Source organism: Puma concolor, chromosome B2, assembly GCF_028749965.1.
Source record: "Puma concolor isolate L17-30 chromosome B2, mPumCon1.1.hap2, whole genome shotgun sequence".
Lineage (NCBI taxonomy): Eukaryota > Metazoa > Chordata > Mammalia > Carnivora > Felidae > Puma > Puma concolor.
Genome location: NC_141671.1, coordinates 3,785,540 through 3,806,016, shown reverse-complemented (window position 1 = coordinate 3,806,016; position 20,477 = coordinate 3,785,540). Strand labels below are relative to the sequence as shown.

At 51.0% G+C, this 20,477-nt stretch overlaps 1 protein-coding gene, 1 long non-coding RNA gene and 2 other non-coding genes across 4 annotated transcripts; 2 read left to right on the top strand and 2 right to left on the bottom strand.

Moving 5' to 3' along the window:
* Window positions 1-375: 375 nt before the first annotated feature.
* BTN1A1 (butyrophilin subfamily 1 member A1) lies at window positions 376-7,420 on the top strand. Its single transcript, XM_086706042.1, has 7 exons — window positions 376-986; window positions 1,146-1,493; window positions 2,923-3,204; window positions 3,949-4,098; window positions 4,528-4,548; window positions 4,643-4,669; window positions 5,512-7,420. The coding sequence occupies exons 1-7, from the start codon at window positions 908-910 to the stop codon at window positions 6,183-6,185; spliced, it is 1,581 nt and encodes a 526-aa protein (XP_086562168.1). The 5' UTR covers window positions 376-907; the 3' UTR covers window positions 6,186-7,420.
* A 7,111-nt stretch (window positions 7,421-14,531) lies between these two features.
* Window positions 14,532-20,461, bottom strand: LOC147580654 (uncharacterized). Its single transcript, XR_015250950.1, has 2 exons — window positions 19,196-20,461; window positions 14,532-15,793 (listed from the first exon to the last, which is right to left on the bottom strand). It is a non-coding gene; the product is annotated as an uncharacterized LOC147580654 (long non-coding RNA).
* Window positions 16,034-16,107, bottom strand: TRNAT-AGU (transfer RNA threonine (anticodon AGU)). Its single transcript has one exon. It is a non-coding gene; the product is annotated as a tRNA-Thr (tRNA).
* On the top strand, window positions 19,973-20,045 carry TRNAR-ACG (transfer RNA arginine (anticodon ACG)). The gene has a single exon. It is a non-coding gene; the product is annotated as a tRNA-Arg (tRNA).
* Window positions 20,462-20,477: the final 16 nt, after the last annotated feature.

Sequence of the window (20,477 nt, the reverse complement as noted above, 5' to 3'; positions counted from 1 at the left end):
AGTGAGGCTTGAGGGGGAAAATTCACCAGCCCAACGCCTTCCATTTCATTTTAGTGTTGTCTTGACCCTCCCTTTTTGCCCTATCCCCTTTTATTTAGTCCAGCCCATCCTTCTGTGTCCTGGTCTTTGAGCTGAAGACTGCAAAGACACGGACCCTTCGTCTCTCTGGAAAACTTCCCCTCCCCACCCCGCCCCCCAGAGCCAAGGCCTGGGAGCTGGGGGCAGGCTTTCCTGAGGTCACTTCCCGCTTCCTTCTTCCCCGCCTTTAACTTTGGCTCCTGGGGCCACAGCCAGCTTGGTCACTTGCTAACCAGGCTCCTGGGTGCCTCTTCCTCCAAGATCAGAGGTCAGTGCTGTGCCCGCTCTGGTCCCCCCCCCCACCCCCAAGAGAGCACTTTCTCTCCCTCTGGCTCTTTCCCGGGTCCTGGGCCCTCCACCCCCTGCCCTTTACTCTCCAGCTCCCCTCCCTTTCCCCGACTTTCCTCTTCTCTTCTCCGGTTCAGTCCCCTGGTTTCCATCTCTGCCTCCATCGCTTCATCTTTATTATCATTCCTGAAACAAATACCAAATTACTGTATTGGGGGGGGGGGGAGGCTTTTTAGAGCAGCGGTACATTGGTACGCAACCCATTAATGGGTACCATGCCTCCCAATTCCCTTCTCCTAGGATTCTTTTAGGGGTTTAGGGCCTATTCGGCTGTGCACCTGCTCGGCCACACGGGGCGGTGTGCGCTGGCACCGGGAGTCTGCGGTGGGAGGGGGCGAGCGGGCGGATCCGCGTGGAAAGAGCGGTGGGGAGGAGGCCGGAGAAGGGCGTCGAAAGATCCATCGCCCGGCCTGCATCTCCCACGCGCAAGTTCTGACGCCCGCAGGACACCCGGCGACCTGCTGCCCCAGGAAGGTTGGACATGGCAGTTTTTCCAAACTCCTGCCTCCCCGCGTGCCTGCTCGTCCTCACTTTCTTCCAGCTGTCCAGGCCCGATTCGGGTAGGTCCCCCCCCCCCCCCCCCCCCCCGCGCGCTCCGTCTCTGGCCCCCTGGGGTTCCCCGCCCCGACCTCGACCGGGATCCGGGTGGAGCAGACGGCCCTCCGTCCGTGTGAGTCCTCAGCCCCCCCCCCCCCCCCCTGCACGCCCGGTTTGCGCAGCCCCCTTCGACGTGATTGGCCCCGCGGAGCCCGTCCTGGCCGCGCTGGGGGACGACGCCGAGCTGCCCTGCCGCCTGTCCCCGAGCGTGAGCGCCGAGCGCATGGAGCTGCGGTGGTTCCGCGGGAAGGTGGCGGCCGCGGTGCTGGTGCGCCGGGACGGCCGCGAGCGGGAGGCCGAGCAGACGGCCGAGTACCGCGGCAGGGCCACGCTGCTGGACGGCGACATCGCGGCCGGGCGCGTCGCCGTGCGCATACACCGGGTCCGGGCCTCGGACGACGGCGAGTACCGGTGCCTCTTCCGGCAGGACGGACGCTACGGGGAGGCCAGCGTGCACCTGAAGGTGGCCGGTGAGTGCGCGGGTTCGACCCTCTCCGGTGACTTCCGGGCGCCGTCCGTTTTCCCGCGGCTCCCTTGCTTTGGAAGCCACCGCGTTCGTCGTCCCGAGAAATGCCTTCTAGGGCGGAAAAGGCTGGCGGGCCGAGGGTGGGAGGTCAGCGGGAAGGCGTTGGAGAGATGGCCCCATGTTGTGATTGCGAGGCTACACCACATCCTCTCTAGTTAGCGCGCCAGAATATGCTCGATCCAGCCCCAGGCCCCAACATTCAGGTTGTGTCTGCTTGTCACCACTCCGGTGAGGGACGCTGTGCCGCGCGTTTCCGTTGCAACCTGTGGCTGCCGCGTGGATTCGTGCCTAGGGACGGGCTTCCCAGGATCCTAGAGGTGGCTGCTCGCTAACATTGTCGATCCACCTAGAAAAGTTTTTGGGTTTTGTTTCCCTTCTCTGCTTCAAGCCAAATTTCAAACTAAGGAGAATGGTAAGCATTCAGGAGGAAAGTATGCGTTGAGGTCTGACTTTCCTGCTTACTTGGAATGCCATCAAACTAATCTCTTTCTGAGCCTTATTTCCTGCTATAAAACTGGGCAATGCATCTGTCAAACAAGATTTGGCAAGAATGAAATAAAGTGAGACAGCGTATACATGAAACTGTTATTGTTACTCTTTTAAAGTGATAGACATCTTTGAGAATCTCCTCAAGGTGGCAGGCAGCCCTTTTCATGAAAAGAATACGCATTTTCACATATACACACAAATCGAAACGTGGATTTAAACTAAGAGCTGTGGACAGGTGTTTAAGGACTCTCCTCTGCAGCTTGGTGTTTTTCTACACTCTGCAGAAGTGTAAGAATATAATTAGGCTGAAAACAGAAAGGGTAAGAACAGCTTTATGTTGATATATGTTAGGACACTGGGGCAAGGAGGTTGAAACCATTTAAGAAAATTCCTGAATCAGTATCACACGGAAAGGAAACTTAAATTGTCAGCTACAGTCTTAATGCAGGGAACCTCCAATCCCCCTTCTCCTCAGGGACACTTCTTCTCTGTTCACATCTTCTCTGTTAAATACCCACTCCTGGTTCTCCTCCTCAAAGTCTTCTCACATCCAACCACAAAGCCCTCTCCCATCTCTGGAGCTCCCTAACCTGCCTCTAAGCCATTGGTCTTGCTGTTCCTGCTGACTATGTTCCTATGTCTGTCCATCACACTCCTGCTTACATTTCAAACACTAAATCCCAATATGGCATCCCTCTCTGATAAGGTTCCTTTTACTGACGCCTCAGTTTCCTCGTGGTTTCCTCGTGTCATGAAACAGAACATGAATCCCTCTCATTCCTAGTCTCCGTGTGCCTTTCTTTCTCAGACTGTGTAACCCTATGGTTATAAGGTTCCCAGAAGGGTGTCCACTAAAGGAGTGAGGCCAGCTTCTCTCTCCGTAGCTCTGGGCTCTGATCCTCAAATCCATATGGAAGTTCAAGAAAGTGGAGAGATCCGGCTGGAGTGTACCTCCGTAGGATGGTACCCAGAGCCCCAGGTGCAGTGGAGAACTTCCGAGGGAGAGTGGTTTCCATCCACATCAGAGTCTAGGAATCCTGATGAAGAAGGCCTGTTCACTGTGGCGGCTTCCGTGATCATCAGGGACACCTCCATGAAGAATATATCCTGCCATTTCCAGAACCTCCTTCTGGGCCAGGAGAAGGAAGTAGAGATCTCCATACCAGGTCAGTGAAATCAGCGTTGGGTTCCTATGTGACAGTTTTAGGGCCACGTCACCTAGGGCACCTGCCCAAGCCATGCCCTCATGACACAGTTGTCTACTTTCTCCCCACCTAAGCTCCTGATCCCCGACGTGAGGGAGCCCCACCAACGTCCTCAGAAGAATAGGGATTCTGAACACATCAACCCTCCCTGGATCTCATTGAAGTCCCAGATTTTCCATTTTAGGAGATATATCTTAGATACAGAAGATCTGTCCTTGGGGGCCTTCCTAATCCAGAGCGTTCTCTCCTTGAGTAACAGGAAAACCCATTTCCACCCTTGCCCCTTGGCCCCCCCCTCCCATGCTAGAGCTCTGTCTAGGTTTCGAGGGCCCTCAGGAAAGCAGATCTTCTCATCACCCTTCCCCCCACCCCAACCATCTCTGGCTCAGGCAAGGACCTTTCCTTATTCTTTGGTCATTGAGTCCCTTTCTGTGGCACACAGAGGTGACATGTCCCCTTCCTTATTTACTTCCTGCATCCCCTTGGCTCCCATCCTGCTCCTTCCTCTCTTTCACTGCCCTCCCCTACCTGAGATCAAAATTTTTCTGAAAAGCTTAGAGCAGCACTGGAAGGACTCATTTTTGCCGTGGGAGAAACGGGGGAGGTCTAGGTCGTCCTCTCTTGCAGCCCCCTTTGCAATCGGGAGCAGAGGCAGACTTGCTCAGAGCCGCACGACAAATGTCCTTCTTGGGGATTTCGTTTCAGCTCCCTTCTTCCCACGGCTGACTCCCTGGATGGTGGCAGTGGCTGTCATCTTGATGGTCCTGGGACTTCTTACAATTGGGTCCGTATTTGGCACTTGGAGACTATACAGGGAAAGAGCCCGACAGAGAAAGGATGAATTCAGCTCTAAAGGTGAGTCACAGGCCGCTTGTCAGGAGTGCTTACGAGTGGGGGTGGACCCAAGTCCTTTCAGAAGATATTTGGGTCTAGAATTCTGGAAGTCAAGATGGGGGGTCGTTATAAGGCACCTGAAGCCGCTGATCCCCAATACGAAGGTCTGGGGTGCAGAAGGAGTCAAAACCAATGCAAACTGAGATATTAGACCTGATGTGCACTCACTACCCACCCTCAGACTCTCTCCTCACTTCTAACTCGGTTTCCCAGTAAAGATTAAAGATCTGATCCCAAGCCAGTAGGAACTTCCTGCACATTTCTTAGAAACATAAAATAAATAAATAAACCATAATCCTTGTTCCTCATTTATTGATAAAGCTTCAGTAATCAGGTTAGAGATGAACCATTTATTCCTTTGTCATTAAGGTATTTCTGTTTGTTTTCCAGAGAAACTCCTGGAAGAGCTCAGTAAGTTCTCTCTTCTTGTCGTTAGTTCACCGACAAGGTGTCCCCTCTCTTATTAGAAACCCGTCAATGACCATCTCGTTCTCTTTCATTGCAGAACAGAAAAAGGCCACCCTGCATGCAGGTGAGTGACTGAGCTTCTCAAGGGCTCTGAGGCTCTATCACCCAGGGATTCAAAGTCCTATAATACTTGGACATAAAAACACTAACAGTTTCGTGATGAAGATAGATAGGGGAAAGATGATGTAAACGGGTCTCACATTTTCCTCAAGGCACAGAGAGGGCCCTTGGAAGATGTTTCGAAGACAAGCCCTGTAACAGGCGCCCCTGAGGCCCTGGGGACAGTCAACTCACACATCACCTTGTGGCTTTTGACGGAAGAGGAAAATAGAGACAGCAGAATAGGCCAAGCACCTCTCCTCCTGAGGAGACCTACCAAAGTCTAGAACAGTCTAGATAGATAGATAGATAAATAGATATTTTTAATTTTTTTATTGTTTATTATTTTTGAGAGACAGAGAGAGACAGAGAGCAAGCAGGAAAGGGGCAGAGAGAGAGGGAGACACAGAATCGGAAACAGGCTCCGGGCTCTGAGCCCTCAGGACAGAGCCCGACGTGAGGCTCGAACTCACAGACTGTGAGATCATGACCTGAGCTGTAGTCAGCCGTCCAACCGACTGAGCCACCCAGGCGCCCATATATATATATATATATATATATATATATATATATATACACACACACACACACATATACATACATATATATACATACACATATATATATACATATGTATATGTATATATATATATACACATATATATATACATATGTATATGTATACACATATGTATATATATATGTGTATATATATATATAATTTTTTTTTTTTTTTGAGAAGAAAGACTATGTCTTGTCACCTCTAATGCTCACTGATGCTCAGACCAGCTCTCTCTCCGTCTCTAGTTGACGTGACTCTGGATCCAGACACCGCCCATCCCCACCTCTTTTTGTACGAGGATTCAAAATCTGTCCGGCTGGAAGATTCACGCCAGAAACTGCCCGAGAAACCAGAGAGATTTGACTCCTGGCCTTGTGTGTTGGGTCGTGAGACCTTCACGTCAGGGCGACATTTCTGGGAGGTGGAGGTGGGAGACAGGGCCGACTGGGCGGTCGGGGTGTGTAGGGAGAATGTGGTGAAGAAAGGGTTTGACCCCATGACTCCTCAGAATGGGTTCTGGGCTGTGGAGTTGTATGGGAATGGGTACTGGGCCCTCACCCCACAGCGGACCCCTCTCCCATTGGCAGGGCCCCCCCGCCGGGTTGGGATTTTCCTGGACTATGAATCAGGAGACGTCTCCTTCTACAATATGGCCAACGGAGCCCATATCTATACTTTCTCCAATGCCTCCTTCTCTGGTCCCCTTCGGCCTTTCTTCTGCCTGTGGTCTTGTGGTAAAAAGCCCTTGACCATCTGCCCACCCACTGATGGGCCTGAGAGAGTCACGGTAGTTGTCGATGCCAAGGACTTTGCTAAGGAGATCCCGCTGTCCCCTATGGGGGAGGACTCTGCCTCTGGGGATACGGATACCCTCCACTCTAAGCTAATCCCTACCCAGCCCAGCCAAGGGGCACCTTAAGAAATCTCCCAGCTAAACCGTTCTCCTTTATGCCAAGCCCTCCCCTCAGTCCTCTCTGAGTCGCCAGCCCCCGACCTCACCCAGCCCCTGTTTCTTCCTGTTGGGTAGGGATCAGTTGGTCTTGGGAAGGTTATGTTGCTGCTGTTAGAGAGCGTGGGGTGTAGGGCCTTCCTAATCTGTTTCTGTACTGGTACTCGGGGCAGGCGCGTGACTCTGAAGCTGTTTCTAGTGTCCTCCTACCCCTCCCCCCAGGCCACATCCTATAGGGAGGGACAGCTCGGCTATCGAGATGGGGTTAGGTTGGCATGTGGTTATGACAGAAACATCTCAGTGTCCAGAAGAGGGATGAGTAGAGGAACAGCTTTTACACAAGCGGGAAACCCCAAAGGTTCTGGGAAGGGAAAATTCGAGGCTGAAGTCCCATAACGGAACCTGGGGGGACATCGCAGTGGAGGAAAGGGAGGGGAACCTAGGCCGATGACGAATACCTGGCCTGCTCCTAGAGTTTTACGGCCTGTCTCTCAGATTTGCTAAGACATGTCCTACAGCGTAAAGGGGACTGGCCCTACTCCCGTGGGATCTGAAAAAAATGGTGTGGGGGCGTGGAGAAGGGATGAAGGGAGCAGGGCTGGGGCCCGGACAGAAGATCTGACCCCGGGAGAAAACGGGAGACCAAACCCAAGCTGTGTGCGTCGCCGCGACGCGGAGCCTGCTTTCCTCTCCGCGGCCTCCTGTTTCCCCCTCACCTGGAGTCATTCCAGCCTCACTTGCTGGGCCCCACAACTTTCCAGCTCTCTTCCTCCTTTTGACTTAGAATCTCTCCATCTCAGAGCCTTTCTAGAAACCCTGGTCGGTGATGTCCCCTCTTCAGCAGCCGGTGTCGGCCTCGGGGCCCCTCAGCCCTCATCCCAACATCCGGTTTAGCCCCCTCAAACCCCCCTTCCATCCGCTCCCCAAGCAGCTCATGCCCACGCCCACCGGTCACTCTCCCCGCCCAGCTTTCCTGCGTGCCGTTCTCCCCGGGGTCCCCAGAGGCTGTGTCATCGCGCTCGACACAGCTAGACTGACCGCACCTGCTTGTGTTTGCGCTTTCCCGTATCCTCGGGGCTTGTCACGCCAACGGACCGCAGGTGTATCTGGGCTCGCCCCTTCTACTTCCGTTGTGTTCTTCCAGTTTCCAGCATGGGTGTCGCCCGTGGTCTTGACCTAATAAATAAGTCTGTTGATTGCTGAAAGCGGCATCTGCAACCTTCCTTTCTTTATCCCAACAAGTGGAACCGAGACAGAAACAGGAAAGAAACCGCCGGGGAGTGCAGCTGCCCGGCCGCGGCAGCGTGGTTCTGTGTAGCCAAGACTCACCCGCAGGCCTGACGGCAGTGGGCTCACCGAGGGCGCAAGGGCTATCGTCCCAGGAGGGTCTAGCTGCTTACAGACCTCCTCCTCCCAGGAGGAGGAAATATTGGGGAAATTGTGAATTGTAGGGCCTAGTAATTGGAAAAATAAAAATAAAAACCTTGGGTGATCTTTAGACACCCCTCTTTCAGAGGTGCCTGGGTGGCTCAATCGGTTAAGCATCCAACTCTTGGTTTGGGCCCAGGTCACACTTTCCCAGTTCGTGAGTTCGAGCCCCACATCAGGCTCTGGGATGGCGGCGTGGAGCCTGCTTGGGATTTCTCTCTCTCTCTCTCTCTCTCTCTCTCTCCCTCTCTCTCTCTCGTTCCCTCTCTGCCCCTTCCCTGCTTGTTCTCTGTCTCTCAAAAATAAATACACATTGAAAAAAGAAAAAACCACTCCCCCAGAGGGGAAGCCCTGTGGATTCCCACTTGAGGACCTGAGGACATCTGTAGTTCAGTGAGCTGAACGCTTTCCCCTGTGTTGCCCCAAGCAAGCAAGGATCGGGAGCGGTCTCCTTCACACATGGTCTGACCTTAATGCAATTCAACCAGCTCTGAACGTGAGTCTCCAAAGGATTCACCAAATGGTGGGCATATCACCTAATATGCGTGTCTTCTGCTAAGGAGTCATCAAAGTCAGATCCGTTCCAGGTCAAGCAAGAAATCCAGATCCCGATTATATCCACACTAACATATTATTTCCATTATTGCACCGCATATATTTCTCTTAAGATAAAATCCAACTTTTCTAAATTTTCAGTCTGCTGACTACCCTCACAGAGGATTGTGGCAAATTTAAAACCCAGCATTCTCTCTTAGGGGAAAATTCTGAACACCAGACAGGTCTCTTACCATCACATTCACTGTGTATTGTGACAGGTGATATTGTCAACAACTCTATCACTCACCTTTGTGATTGTCACCTCCCAGGCCCCATTTCCATTTAGGTTTTGATTATGGTTTTGGTTTCAGTGTCTTCCTACGGACTTGGGGTTCAAGACCTACATAACAATATCTAGATAATGACATTTCCACATATGCATTATTGTAAAGTCATTCCGCATAAAGGCTTGTAAATCAGGCGACCACACAGGTGGTATTTGGGAAAGGGATCAAGAAGAAACTATAATGCATGAGAAGTGACTGTCAACACTTAACTCCATCTGCCTCCTTTCAGAGATAAGAGTCTGAAGCCAAGAGACATAAAGTGATTTCTTTCTTTTTTTTTTTTTAATGTTTATTTATTTATGAGACAGAGAGAGACCGAGCGTGAAAGGGGGAGGGTCAAAGAGAGAGAGACACACAGAATCGGAAGCAGGCTCCAGGCTCTGAGCTGTCAGCACAGAGCCCGACGTGGGGCTCGAAACTCACAGAGCGTGTGAGATCACGACCTGAGCCAAAGTCAGAAGCTCAACGACTGAGCCAGCCGGGCGCCCTGACATAGCGTGATTCATTAAAACATACAGTCTGTGCCTAAGCCAGGACCTGAAAGCGGGTGTCCTTGCTATCTGTCCAGGACATCTTATACTGAACAAACTGTAGTTGAGTAGGAGGACTAAAGACTCCGAGATATTATCAAGGTGGGACCCGTTGGCTCAGGAGCTTCTTAGGCACGAAGAGGGTCAGGAGAAGAAAAGAGTAACTAAGTGTGCCACCTTATACTTGTGCCAAGGGCTGGCACCTGGAGAACCAGACAGAAAGGGCCCCTTCCATCATCTCGTGGATTCCCCCAACACCCAGTGCCCTCCTTGCCACGCCCCTTCCTCAAACACTTCTCACCCCACACTGTCCTCCCCAGGCCGGCCACTTACACGGCACCCCTGGGAGAAGGACATCATATAGCGCGACTCGAGTGTTCATGTTTGTTCAAATCATACTTTCAGAAAGTCGAAGAAAAAGTCTCGAGTCTTTCAAAAATACGTGGGAGCCTCAGGCAGTTGCTTTGCCGGTGTAACGTAGAATGTGTGTCCGGAGACGTATTTGTGAAACCTCACCGAGAACAGACGGCTCTGCTAGAAGGACAGACAGCCATAGATTTTAATCAGCTCTCTGACTCTCCTCCCCTCCCCCCAGGACTCTTGGCCTCCCCACGATCCATGATTTCCTTGACCATTCAAGGAAAACGGTCACGAGGCACAGTGCGAACCAGACAGCAGATTCCTAGGAAACGTCTGTGTCCTTCCTCCTTCCCCCCACCCCCCGACCCCCACCCCCACCCCCAGCTCCAGCCTCTTTGCATGAAGCACATCCTCGAGGAAGAACTTATCTGATGAGCCTTGAGGCTCTTTTTCCAGCTGGCACCGGCCACCGGGGCCTGGAGGAAACGGCGAGTCTGCGGACGTTCTGGCTTTATTCCTGAATCTCCTAAAAGAGACGAGCCTGGGTGTTGCTGGGCTTCTGGAACCCGGAAAGCGGATCTGCGTCCCGGACAGATGGATTCGTCTTCACAAAATGCTCACGTGCAACCACGCCGACCATTGGATTGGAATGTGCTCTCTGGATCGTTTCCATCTTATCTCTGGGAAAGGCTGGGCCCTGGCATTTCAGGAGCCGGGGAAAACCCTCCTTTGCTGATGGTCATCTCTGGCCACCTCCCACCATCCACCTTCAGACATCCCACGCGGGTGGACACGCACACACACGGAGCCTACGAACGGCCCCCGCGAGTCGCGCTTTGGCCGGCGGCACTCCACGTGTTACAAATATTTGGGGCCGGAGCCCTGTGCCACGGAGGCCTGAACACGTTTTCTGAATGCGGCCCCTCCACCTCACCCTGAAGGGATTCAGCCTTTTTCGGAAGCTAAATCCTAAGCTAAATCCTAAAGCCTTTTTCGGAAGTAATGATCTCGAACTTGGGTGCACACTGGAATCACCCGGGGGGTGAAGGGGGAACCGTAAGGAATACAGTCCCCAGGTGGCACTCTCAGGCACCCCAATTCGATGAGTCTGAGGCGGGGAGGCTGTTGGCAGTATGCGCGCGCTTTCGCATGGCACCTGCTCACGCCAGAGCAGTTTCTCTGGTAAGAATTGCGGGGTTACTGGGCCTCCAGCCAGTGACTCTCAAACCTGGGCACATCGCAGGATCCCCTGGAGTGCTGGTTACACACAGATTCCTGGACTCTACCCCCCAAATGTCTGACTCGGTAGGTCTGGGTGAGACTGAGAATTACTTGCGTCTAACTGGTTCTCTGGGGACGGGGATTTGATGCTTCATTTAAGCGCTCAAGCTTTGTATTTCTTCAAATGAATTTAGATGAAACTGTTAGGAAAGCCGTTTCTCAGGTCAACACGGGCCAAACGACTTGTCCGCAAGCCTCCAGGCAGTTGACTCACTAGTCCTTTGTTTGAAACTCACGGTCAGGTTCCCCGACTCCCCGTCGGCGATGTCCTGACCACAGCATCCCGACGCTAACACTGGACAAGAAACCCCGAGGTAGGTCCCATCAGACGTGAAGTGTGCTTAGAGAACTTGCTGCAGTAGAGGCCTGGCATCGAGGGCCCCTGTGCCAGGTTTACTAGATGCAGAAACTTCTTCTGTTCCCCGCAGTAGAACATCCACACAGTAAAGCCGGCAAATCCTCAGTGTAGAGACTTCAACGAATTCAGAACGAGAGGCTCCACTCGCCCGCCCGCTAACGCCGCTTCCCGGGGCGGCGCCCGCTGGGAGGAGGGGGAGGGTTAGCGAGCGCCTGCGGGCAGGGCTGCAGCCTGCGCGCACCTGCCGCGGCCCAAAACCTCCCGGGAGAAAGCGCGTATTCCAGCGACACGGTGCCACGAGTTCAGCAGGGTTCTGCCCCCTGTGGGGGGAGGGCGCCCTTCTCCCCGGGCATCCCGCCCCGCCCCTCCCGGGGGCCTGGAATCGAATCCGCGGTCGCACGGCAGGTGCCACTCGGACGCGCCCGGAGCCGGGTGCTATTTATTGCGCGCGGGACGCCGGGGCCGGCGTCCAGCGCGCGGCTCACGCAGGAGCGCTCGTTTCACTCCTGCCCGGAAGGGTTCCGCATCCGGAACTGCTTGGTGTGTGGGTAGAGACACAAATAAATTCGGAGCAAGCCTGCTCTCCAGCGAGTCAGGATGGCCGAGCGGTCTAAGGCGCTGCGTTCAGGTCGCAGTCTCCCCTGGAGGCGTGGGTTCGAATCCCACTCCTGACAAAATGGCCCTTTTTTTCGAATCCTTACTATGGAAGGTGGCCCGCTACTTTTTCCAATATTCCTACAGCGGAATGATCAACTGAAAAAAAAAAAAAAAATTCTTGTCTATGCTCTCGAATGTAAGCACTCGGTACGTAGAAGATGATGTAAGGCCTGGTAGTTTTCATCTCCTTTCTCTGTCTGTAATTGTCTGTCTCTCCTGTCACGTTCGAGGAATTGAATGAATGCTACCCCTGAATTACAAGCGCCGATGTCGGCAGGGCCCTCTTTTGTTTGCTTATAGATTTCTTTTTAATAATACCCTTTTCTCAAGTTCATGTCCCATCCTCCACCCCCATAAGAAATTTCTGGAGAGAGGGTATCTTTTTCCTTCTCAATGTTTTTGTGGAACATATATTTTTGGTTTCAGTGCTTTCGTTTTTAATCCACATAAATGACACTGTTTCATATATCCTATTCCATTTTATTTTATTTTATTTTATTTTATTTTATTTTATTTTACATCCAAGTTAGCTAGCATATAGTGCAACAGTGATTTCACCAGTATATTTAATGCCCCTTACCCATTTAGCCCATCCCCCCTCCCACAACCCCTCCAGTAACCCTCTGTTTGTTCCCCATATATGAGTCTCTTATGTTTTGTCTCCCTCCCTATTTTTTTTTTAAATTTAATGTTTACTTATTTTTAAGAGAGAAAGAGACAGAGCATGAGTGGAGAAGGGGCAGAGAGAGAGAGGGAGGCACAGAATCCGAAGCAGGCTCCAGGCTCTGAGCTGTCAGCATAGGGCCAGACCCCGGGCTCCAACTCACGAACTGTGAGATCATGACCTGAGCCAAAGTAGGAAGCTCAACCAACTGAGCCACCCGGGTGCCTCCCCTCCCAGTTTTTATATTATTTTTGCTTCCCTTCTCTTATGTTCATCTGTTTTGTCTCTTAAAGTCCTCGTATGAGCGAAGTCATGTGATATTTGTCTTTCTCTGACTAATTTCGCTTAGCATCATACCCTCCAGTTCCATCCACGTAGTTGCAAATATCAAGATTTCATTCTTTTTGGTTGCCGAGTAACACTCCATTGTGCATATATACCACATCTTCTTTATCCATTCAGCCATCGTGTCCCATTCAATTTTTGCCTCATTTCCATCCTACCACGGTTTTGAGGTTTACCTATGTTGCCGTATGCACATCTAGACCATTGCTTTTAATCGCTGCACAGAGGTCTGCAAGCATGGGTTTGCCTACTCACCCAGGGATGACTCCCAGACTGGGTTCAACGCCTGGCCACCACACACACACAAAAAAAGATGCCATCAATGAACGTCTTCCTATGTTTTCCATTATGAATCTTTCCTTGACATAGAGCAGGAGCAAATGACAGGTGATGAGGGTCTGACAGTTAAAAAGCTTAGACTTCAAAACTGGATCTAGGACCCAGGGAATGTGATTTAGACACATAGAAATTCATGTTTAGTGACATCTTCAGAAATATCCCTCAAATTCCAGTTTCCTGATGTTCAGACTGCTTATCTTAAGCATCAATAGTTACAGCTACAAATATTAACAGTGCTTCTATTTTGAACTCAAAACTTAGATAGTGAATATTATTCTAACATAATTTCTTGCAAAGCCCCAAGTAATCAAAAAGCACAGGCGACTGGAATTTTCTCCTCACCATTCCATTTTTTTTTAATTTTTTTATTTTTCAACGTTTTATTTATTTTTTTTGGGAGAGAGACAGAGCATGAACGGGGGAGGGGCAGAGAGACAGGGAGACACAGAATCAGAAACAGGCTCCAGGCTCTGAGCCATCAGCCCAGAGCCTGACGCGGGGCTCGAACTCACGGACCGCGAGATCGTGACCTGGCTGAAGTCGGACGCTTAACCGACTGCGCCACCCAGGCGCCCCCTCACCAGTCCATTTTTAAAAGAAATCCGATCCAATCCCAGGTTACAAGGACAGAAAACAGAGGGAATCTGTTTTATGATCATTGATAATCATTCTGCCCTCTCCCAAAGTCCTCAAAATTCACAGAAACCTTCATACACACACTGAAAGAAAAGCGAGTTGGTATTGCTTAGAAAGACTGTCCTCAGTGAGGTTAGAAAAGAACAAGCAAACGAGGGTTCTCCTTATCGCCCAGGTGGCCACACCCCCAGTCCATTTCTGCCCATTTAGTGTCCTCCCTTGGGCCCTGGCAACATATGAGAAAAGAGGAAATGGCAAACAGGTGCAAAGAGAAGCATTTAGAGACACCTGGAGGGCGAACGGGTTCAATGGTCTTCAGGCTACAGGGGCCCCTGACTCTGCCACTGATGAGCTATGTGACCTTCCAGGCAAGTGACTTTGTAAGCCCGTGCCTTGGTGCCCTCCTCTCTAAAGGGAAGAAAATAACTGAACATTACTTCATACGTAGGCTGTGAGGATTGCATGACTTAGTAGATATAAAGTGCTTGGCAAAGAACACTTTATTTGCCTGGAAAATCAGAAACACCTGATAAATGACATTTTTTGTTACAATAGAGCACCTGCTCTCTGCTGGGGCCTGTGCCGAACTCTGGAGATCGGAGATCGCCCTTATTTGAGAGAGAGAGAGAGGGCTTGAGCAGAGTCTGGCAGAGAGAGAGGGAGAGAGAAGCGCAAGCAGGCTCCGCACTGTCGGAGCAGAGCCCGCCGGGGGCCTGAACCCATGACCATGAGACCATGACCTGAGTAGAAACCAAGAGGCAGATTCTTAACCCGCTGAGCCACCAAGGTGCCCCAGTAGCACGTGGTCTTTAAAAACAAAACAAAACATGAAGCAAGCAAGCAAACAAACAAATTTATCCCATGAAGCATTTGATGACTTACGGTCAGGTCAAGTCCGTCTGTGGTCTTTGAGAGTTTCAGGATCTGCACACACAGCCACGCAGTCCACCCCTCTCCTCCCACCCGCCATTGCTTCCTCGGATCTTCACCTGTAGCCACCCACGGTCCCCTTTGCCAGGAGCATCTTTTCCACGCCTTCTCTCCAGCCCCCTCTCTACATCTCCTCCGTGCTCAGTATGGGTGTCACTTCTTCGTGAAGTCTTCCCCCACCTCTTTCCTCCACCAGTCCGGGCTAAATAGTGAACTGCGGCCCCCAGGGCCCCCACCCCCAGTGTTATCACCCGCCACTACCCTGCAACTGCCATTGAACTGTCTGCCTGCACCCTCCCCCCAGGCTTTTTACAGCACCATTCATGACCCATGTGCGACTGGCATGGCGCTTGCATAGAACTGGCTCTGGACAAGTAGGCACCGGGAGGCTAAACAAACATTGGTTTGTAAATCATTTCCACTTGCACACGTAAATCACTTTCATGGTCCATATATGGAGAGGTAGAAAGGCTTTCAAGCTTTTGGGGAGAGATGGTTAGAGTCCTCACCTGGAATATTCTAGAGCTCCAAGAGCCAGCACCATTACCTCAGTGGTACAGATCATGCACTCTGTTAAGGGCCTCTGGGCTGGAAGCATCCCGGTAAAGGTGTTCGTGGACCCTGATGGAGCAGGGGGTGAAGGTCAAGTGAAATTCAGTAGCAGGGTGAAGTAGTGTTCTAGTGCTGACGTCTACCCCATGACTCAGCCTGGGAGTCTGCGCCTTGGCTCTTCCTGGACGGCTTGGAGTCAGCCTGGGGCTGCCATTTTCAAGTCCGCCTGTCCTAGTGGGCTACCCATCCGCTCTGTGACGTACAGACAGTTGCTTCTTCCTGACGCCTTCTTTTCTGAAATCACCGGTGACAAATAGTTTGAGTTTGATGCTCCTTTCCGAAAAAGTCTGAGCACAACACCACCTGTTAAATCAGTTATTTGCGGCTTGCGTGATGTGGTTGGATTTTAGTGGCTGCTGTGAATTGAGATGCTGCACATGTAGCAATCATTCCGGAGGCTGCGCTTTCTGCAAATATTGCCTGCTGATTGTAAGAGTGCATTGGTCTGGAATTCCCCCAGGAAAGAGGATCGGGTGACCAGATATTATGATGTTGCTTGTAGTTTAAACTTGGTGATTTTGCCTTCTGCTTTCCTTAGTTTCCTCTAGTATTGGCTGCAAAAAAAAAAAAAAAAAAAAAAAAAAAAAAAAAAAATTACGTGTAAAATGTGTTGACACAAAGGAAGATCGAAATTCTTTCTCCTGAAAGAAACGCAAACTCTTTTCTCTCTATGCAGAGTGGCCACCCTGAGACCCACATAAAACACTTCGACGAAATTCCGTAGGGGAATTTACCCTTGATGTTATTATACTTTGATCGCGCATTCTCTTTGCTGGGAGCGGGAAAACCACAAAAGGCCCCGCTGGGATTCGAACCCAGGATCTCCTGTTTACTAGACAGGCGCTTTAACCAGCTAAGCCACGGAGCCGGCACGCCTGCTTGCTTCCAAATCGACATAGAAAAGGAATGATGTTTGCTTTCCTTGTGTGTATGTCTGCATTTTCCCACCACTGACGGTCAGGAGCAGCCTAGAGGCTTCTCTAGGCCCAAAAGATGAATCAGTCCCCGCTTCGCCCCCAGAAGACCCAAGAAACTGCGCGGCTGCAGGAAAACTGAGGCCCCTTCTCGCAGGCGCCGGAAGGCGTCTTGTCCCAGAAACTGCGGGGAGGGCGGTTCTCACGCCTCCGCGGGGAGTGTGACCCGGGGCCCCAGGGAGGGGACGCCCGGCTTTTCCACCACAACTCCGCCAGCACCTCGGGAAGCGAGCTCTGTGTTCTGAGTGTCACGGTCTTTAATGAAAACTCCAGTCATTCCTTACTCCATGGCTTTCCCTAAAATTGGGTTCCACCTGCCTGCTTCTGCTTATAATGCTAACTAATGGAATCCCACAGCCGCAACTTTAGAAATACGAGACTTCATAATTAACATCTAGTTTTAGCCAGAGAGAAGCAGCCCCCTCTCCTCCGCAGCTACAGAGGGAGAGAAGCTTTCTTGTCCTAAAACTGGTCCAAAGGATTTGTTTTGATTAAGATGTCAAATTGAGAGCATTCACAAGAACTTCTATATTGTCATGGGGACTTGTGTGTTTGTCACTCTTCCCCAATTTATTCTATTCTCTGTAAAATAAATCTGTCCTTGGGAATAAGATTTGAACAAAGGGCGTTAGTGAAACTCGCAAGAGTTTACAAATTATTGCCATAACCCGAGAATGTAACTTCCCAGATGAAACCTCTAATTACGATTGGCTGTGTTGCCCGAAATCTGTTCTCCTGGGGATAATGCTGAAATCAGCCTTTCGGTATTTCTAAATTGTATCCACATTTGAAGGATTTCGCTGTCACACTCTAAAAGGCAGCCCTTGGCACTTAACCACCACCTCCACACAGTTGAGGGCTGGGGTATAAAAGCCCATGACTCTGCTAGATTTCCCACTGCAGTAAAAACCCTGAAAGTCTATGAAACATGAAATCAGTTTGAGCCTCCATGAAATAAGCACCTATTTCTTTAATATGATAAGATTAGCTATTATATTATTAGTGTGCTGAGAGCCAACATAATCATAAAGAGCACAGCCACACCTACTATGGTTTGACCAAACTGTGGCAGGTTATCAGAAAGACAGCAGAGCGGTGAGTATTTGGTCGGGGTTTTCCTTTGGTTGGTCACCAGCGGTCAAAATCTGCAGTGAAATGCCGCTAAGTCAAAGCAGCTGTTTAACAAGCCGCAGACGAATCTTGGGGGAAAACTGAGACTTAGAACGATCGCTTCCAGAACTCTGGGTGCGAATTCTCTCCTCTACGCAATCCCCAGTGTGGCCGGCAAAGCCCGTGGAAGGGCCTCTCACACTTGGCTCTGTTCCTCGCATCTGAAACTGGAGAAGGTGCGGATCTCTGTGTCACAGACTGCTGACAATAATGTAAAGAAACACAGGAGGGGCAGAGAGTGCCATTGTCCACATGCTTGAGAGAGAAACCAGAAGAACAGTGCACTGCGATGGTTATCTTGATGTGTGAACTTGGCTAGGCTGTACAGTACCCAGTTATTCAACTGAACACTAATCTGGATGTTGCTGTAAAGATATGTTGTAAATATCTTCGTGGGTTAACGTGGCTACAATGAGTTGACTGTAAGATCCTCAGTAATACGGGTGAGCCAGCCAGCCGAACCAATTATTATTTCCAACCAGGTGAAAGGCTTTATTTAAAAGCAAAATGGAGGCTTCCCGGAGGAAGAAGAAAATCTGTCTTAAGACTGTAGCATCAGCTCCTGCCTGAGATTTTCTAAACTACAGGCCTGCTCCGCAGATTTCAGACTTGCCAGGCTTTGAAATAGTCATTCATTCGTTCATTCATTCATTCATTCATTCATATTCTCTTACTAGTTCTGTTTTTTTTTTTTCTGGACTCTGTTTCTCTGACTGATACAACCACTGAAGAAAAGACTGAACGCTAGAAACTGGAACTCTCAGAAAAGGTGACCCCTAGAAAGCTCTCCAAAAACAAAGTGAAAGCATGCCTTGGCTCATGTCAGGTTGTGAGCATCGCAGAGAACTTGGAGGCCGCTGAAGCTTTCAAAACCTGCCCAACGAAGGGAGGTCTCTGCAGATACCGAGGAGAGAACATGTGGACGGGGCCTCCAGCTAGCTGAGTTGAAGCCCATTTTAGAGGTGCAAGACGCGACCCGTGGCTCCAGGGACGCCTTGAGGTCTGGCCTGCCTGCCCATCCTGGGTATGTGATGAGGGTAGAATAGAACCGAGAAATACCCCAGTTTGCTTCATTTCTCAACATTCAAGCCTGAGTGTTCGTGTTTCCAAACTGCTCTTGAGAACAGAAATCTCCTTTCGCTTCTTATAGGGAGGCGACAGTCTGTGAACTCGGATGGGAAAATAAATATTTATCTTGACGAACTTGATACTGAAACTTTGTGTTTTATTCCATGTTGAGTGTTGGCAACAAATTACTGTTGTATCTCAGCCCTTTTTATTTTGTCATTTTTGGAGATCACAAGTATTTCACATCAAATTACAGTTGTTACAAATTTCTTTAAATATCATGGATGCTCATTAGTGCTTTGAAATTACGGTATTGATTAGACCTGCTGTACATTGTCAGTTAGTGCATTAATAGAGGAGGAAAAATATTGACACAGCATACGTTTTTAATATTTTGGTAACATATTTCAGTGTAATTGATTTCCCTTTGAAATCGTACGTATTTATCTTTTTTTCTTTCTAGCCGAAATGATTATTCTGTGAGGCAGTCCATAACCACCAAAGTGCCCTAGGCATACAAGTAGAAAACCTGGCCAGAGGTCTCCTGTTCCATCGTCCAGGGGGAGATTCCTAACTAGGTCTACTATAAGGTTATGCAGAAAGAGCAGGAACACCTGTATTATTCTTAAGGGCCGTTGCAACCTTATGAACTGAAAACGACTATTTTCTACACTCAGTGGATATGTTCTCAATGTCAGGCAGTTTCACTCGGTTAACAGCCGTCAACTTGTCTGCGATGCTCACCCAGGCATGGAGACGACGATTACTTCTCAAGAATTCTGGAGACTGAAACGCACACCTGGGAGATGCTTACTCGCTTCCTGAGAAAGCGAACACGCGCAGTCACGCGTGCGGATGACGATGCCCCTTTCAAAGGTGTCAAATTGGGAGTCGCAGGCCCAGCGGTAGGCGCGCAGGCAAGCAGGTGCTTAGCGCAGAGCCTTGCTTGGTAAGTACTGAAACACATTTTTTAACGACCGAAGGAGAGACAAGAGAGCACGCCAGATCACGCCACCCCACCACGACCTCCAAGTCCCAACAGATCACATCCACGGTCCTCGCAAGCGGGGGGTCTGTGCGCGCTCTCGCCCCTCCAGGCTCTTTTCCCTGATACCCGCGTTTCTGTCTCGTTAATCACCGTCTCCGCCGGGCCTTCCTGGTCTTCCCGGTCTTTTTGTTTTCCTCCAAATGCTCATCATGATTATTCTCCTTACGTAGTGCTTCCCTGTCATCTTGTCGATGGACAAGGGACCACATCGCTTTTCTTCAGGGCTCCACTTCCAGCGCCTCCGACGGTAACACTGGTTGCGGGGCGAACGCGTGGATGGCGAGGTGTCGCGGGCGGAGAAGACGCCGCGGAGGGGAGCACGGACGCCACGGAGCGAGCAGCCGGCTGCAGGTGACCGGCCGGGAGCCCAGCGGGGCAGCGGGGAGCGCGGCCCGGGCGCGAGCGCGCCTCGCCTGGACCCGCCGGCGCCTGCGTCCTCACGAAAGCATCCGCGGCGGCAAACACCTCCGTGCGGGCCAGTGGCGCAATGGATAACGCGTCTGACTACGGATCAGAAGATTCCAGGTTCGACTCCTGGCTGGCTCGAGGCGGGTCGTGCTATTTTGCCTCTCCCTGGCAGAGCACCGCGGCACGCCGCGGAGCCTGAAAACTCGGGCACGGCGACATCTGCCTTGCAGGTTCTCCGGGGCCAAAGAGCGCCGCATTTACCGCAGCTGGGGGGTCCTCACGCCCCTGCACAGCAAGTTCCGCGTCTCGGCCACGCGGTGGCGCGGAGCAGCCCGAGGCCTGTGCACGGTCCCGGGGCGTGCCTATTCCGATTGAGAAGTAACCGAGAAGGGTCACTCGTGAGCAGTGAAGCCTCTCTCTTGTTTTCTCCCAATCTGGGCATTTCCAGAATAAACTGTTATGGATTTGGTTTCAAGTCTGTACACTGCGAGGGTTTGGCCCGCGCTCTTCACGGGCTCGTGTGGTGCGAACAAGACGGGTGCACGGACGCATGCGCACACGGCAGGCCGG

Bases quoted from the DNA above. Each gene is read 5' to 3' on its own strand.
- BTN1A1 (XM_086706042.1), top strand. From the start codon at position 908: ATGGCAGTTTTTCCAAACTCCTGCCTCCCCGCGTGCCTGCTCGTCCTC. The intron at 3,205-3,948 runs GTCAGTGAAATC...ATTTCGTTTCAG, and splicing joins AGTAGAGATCTCCATACCAG to CTCCCTTCTTCCCACGGCTG. The intron at 4,670-5,511 runs GTGAGTGACTGA...CTCCGTCTCTAG, and splicing joins AAAGGCCACCCTGCATGCAG to TTGACGTGACTCTGGATCCA.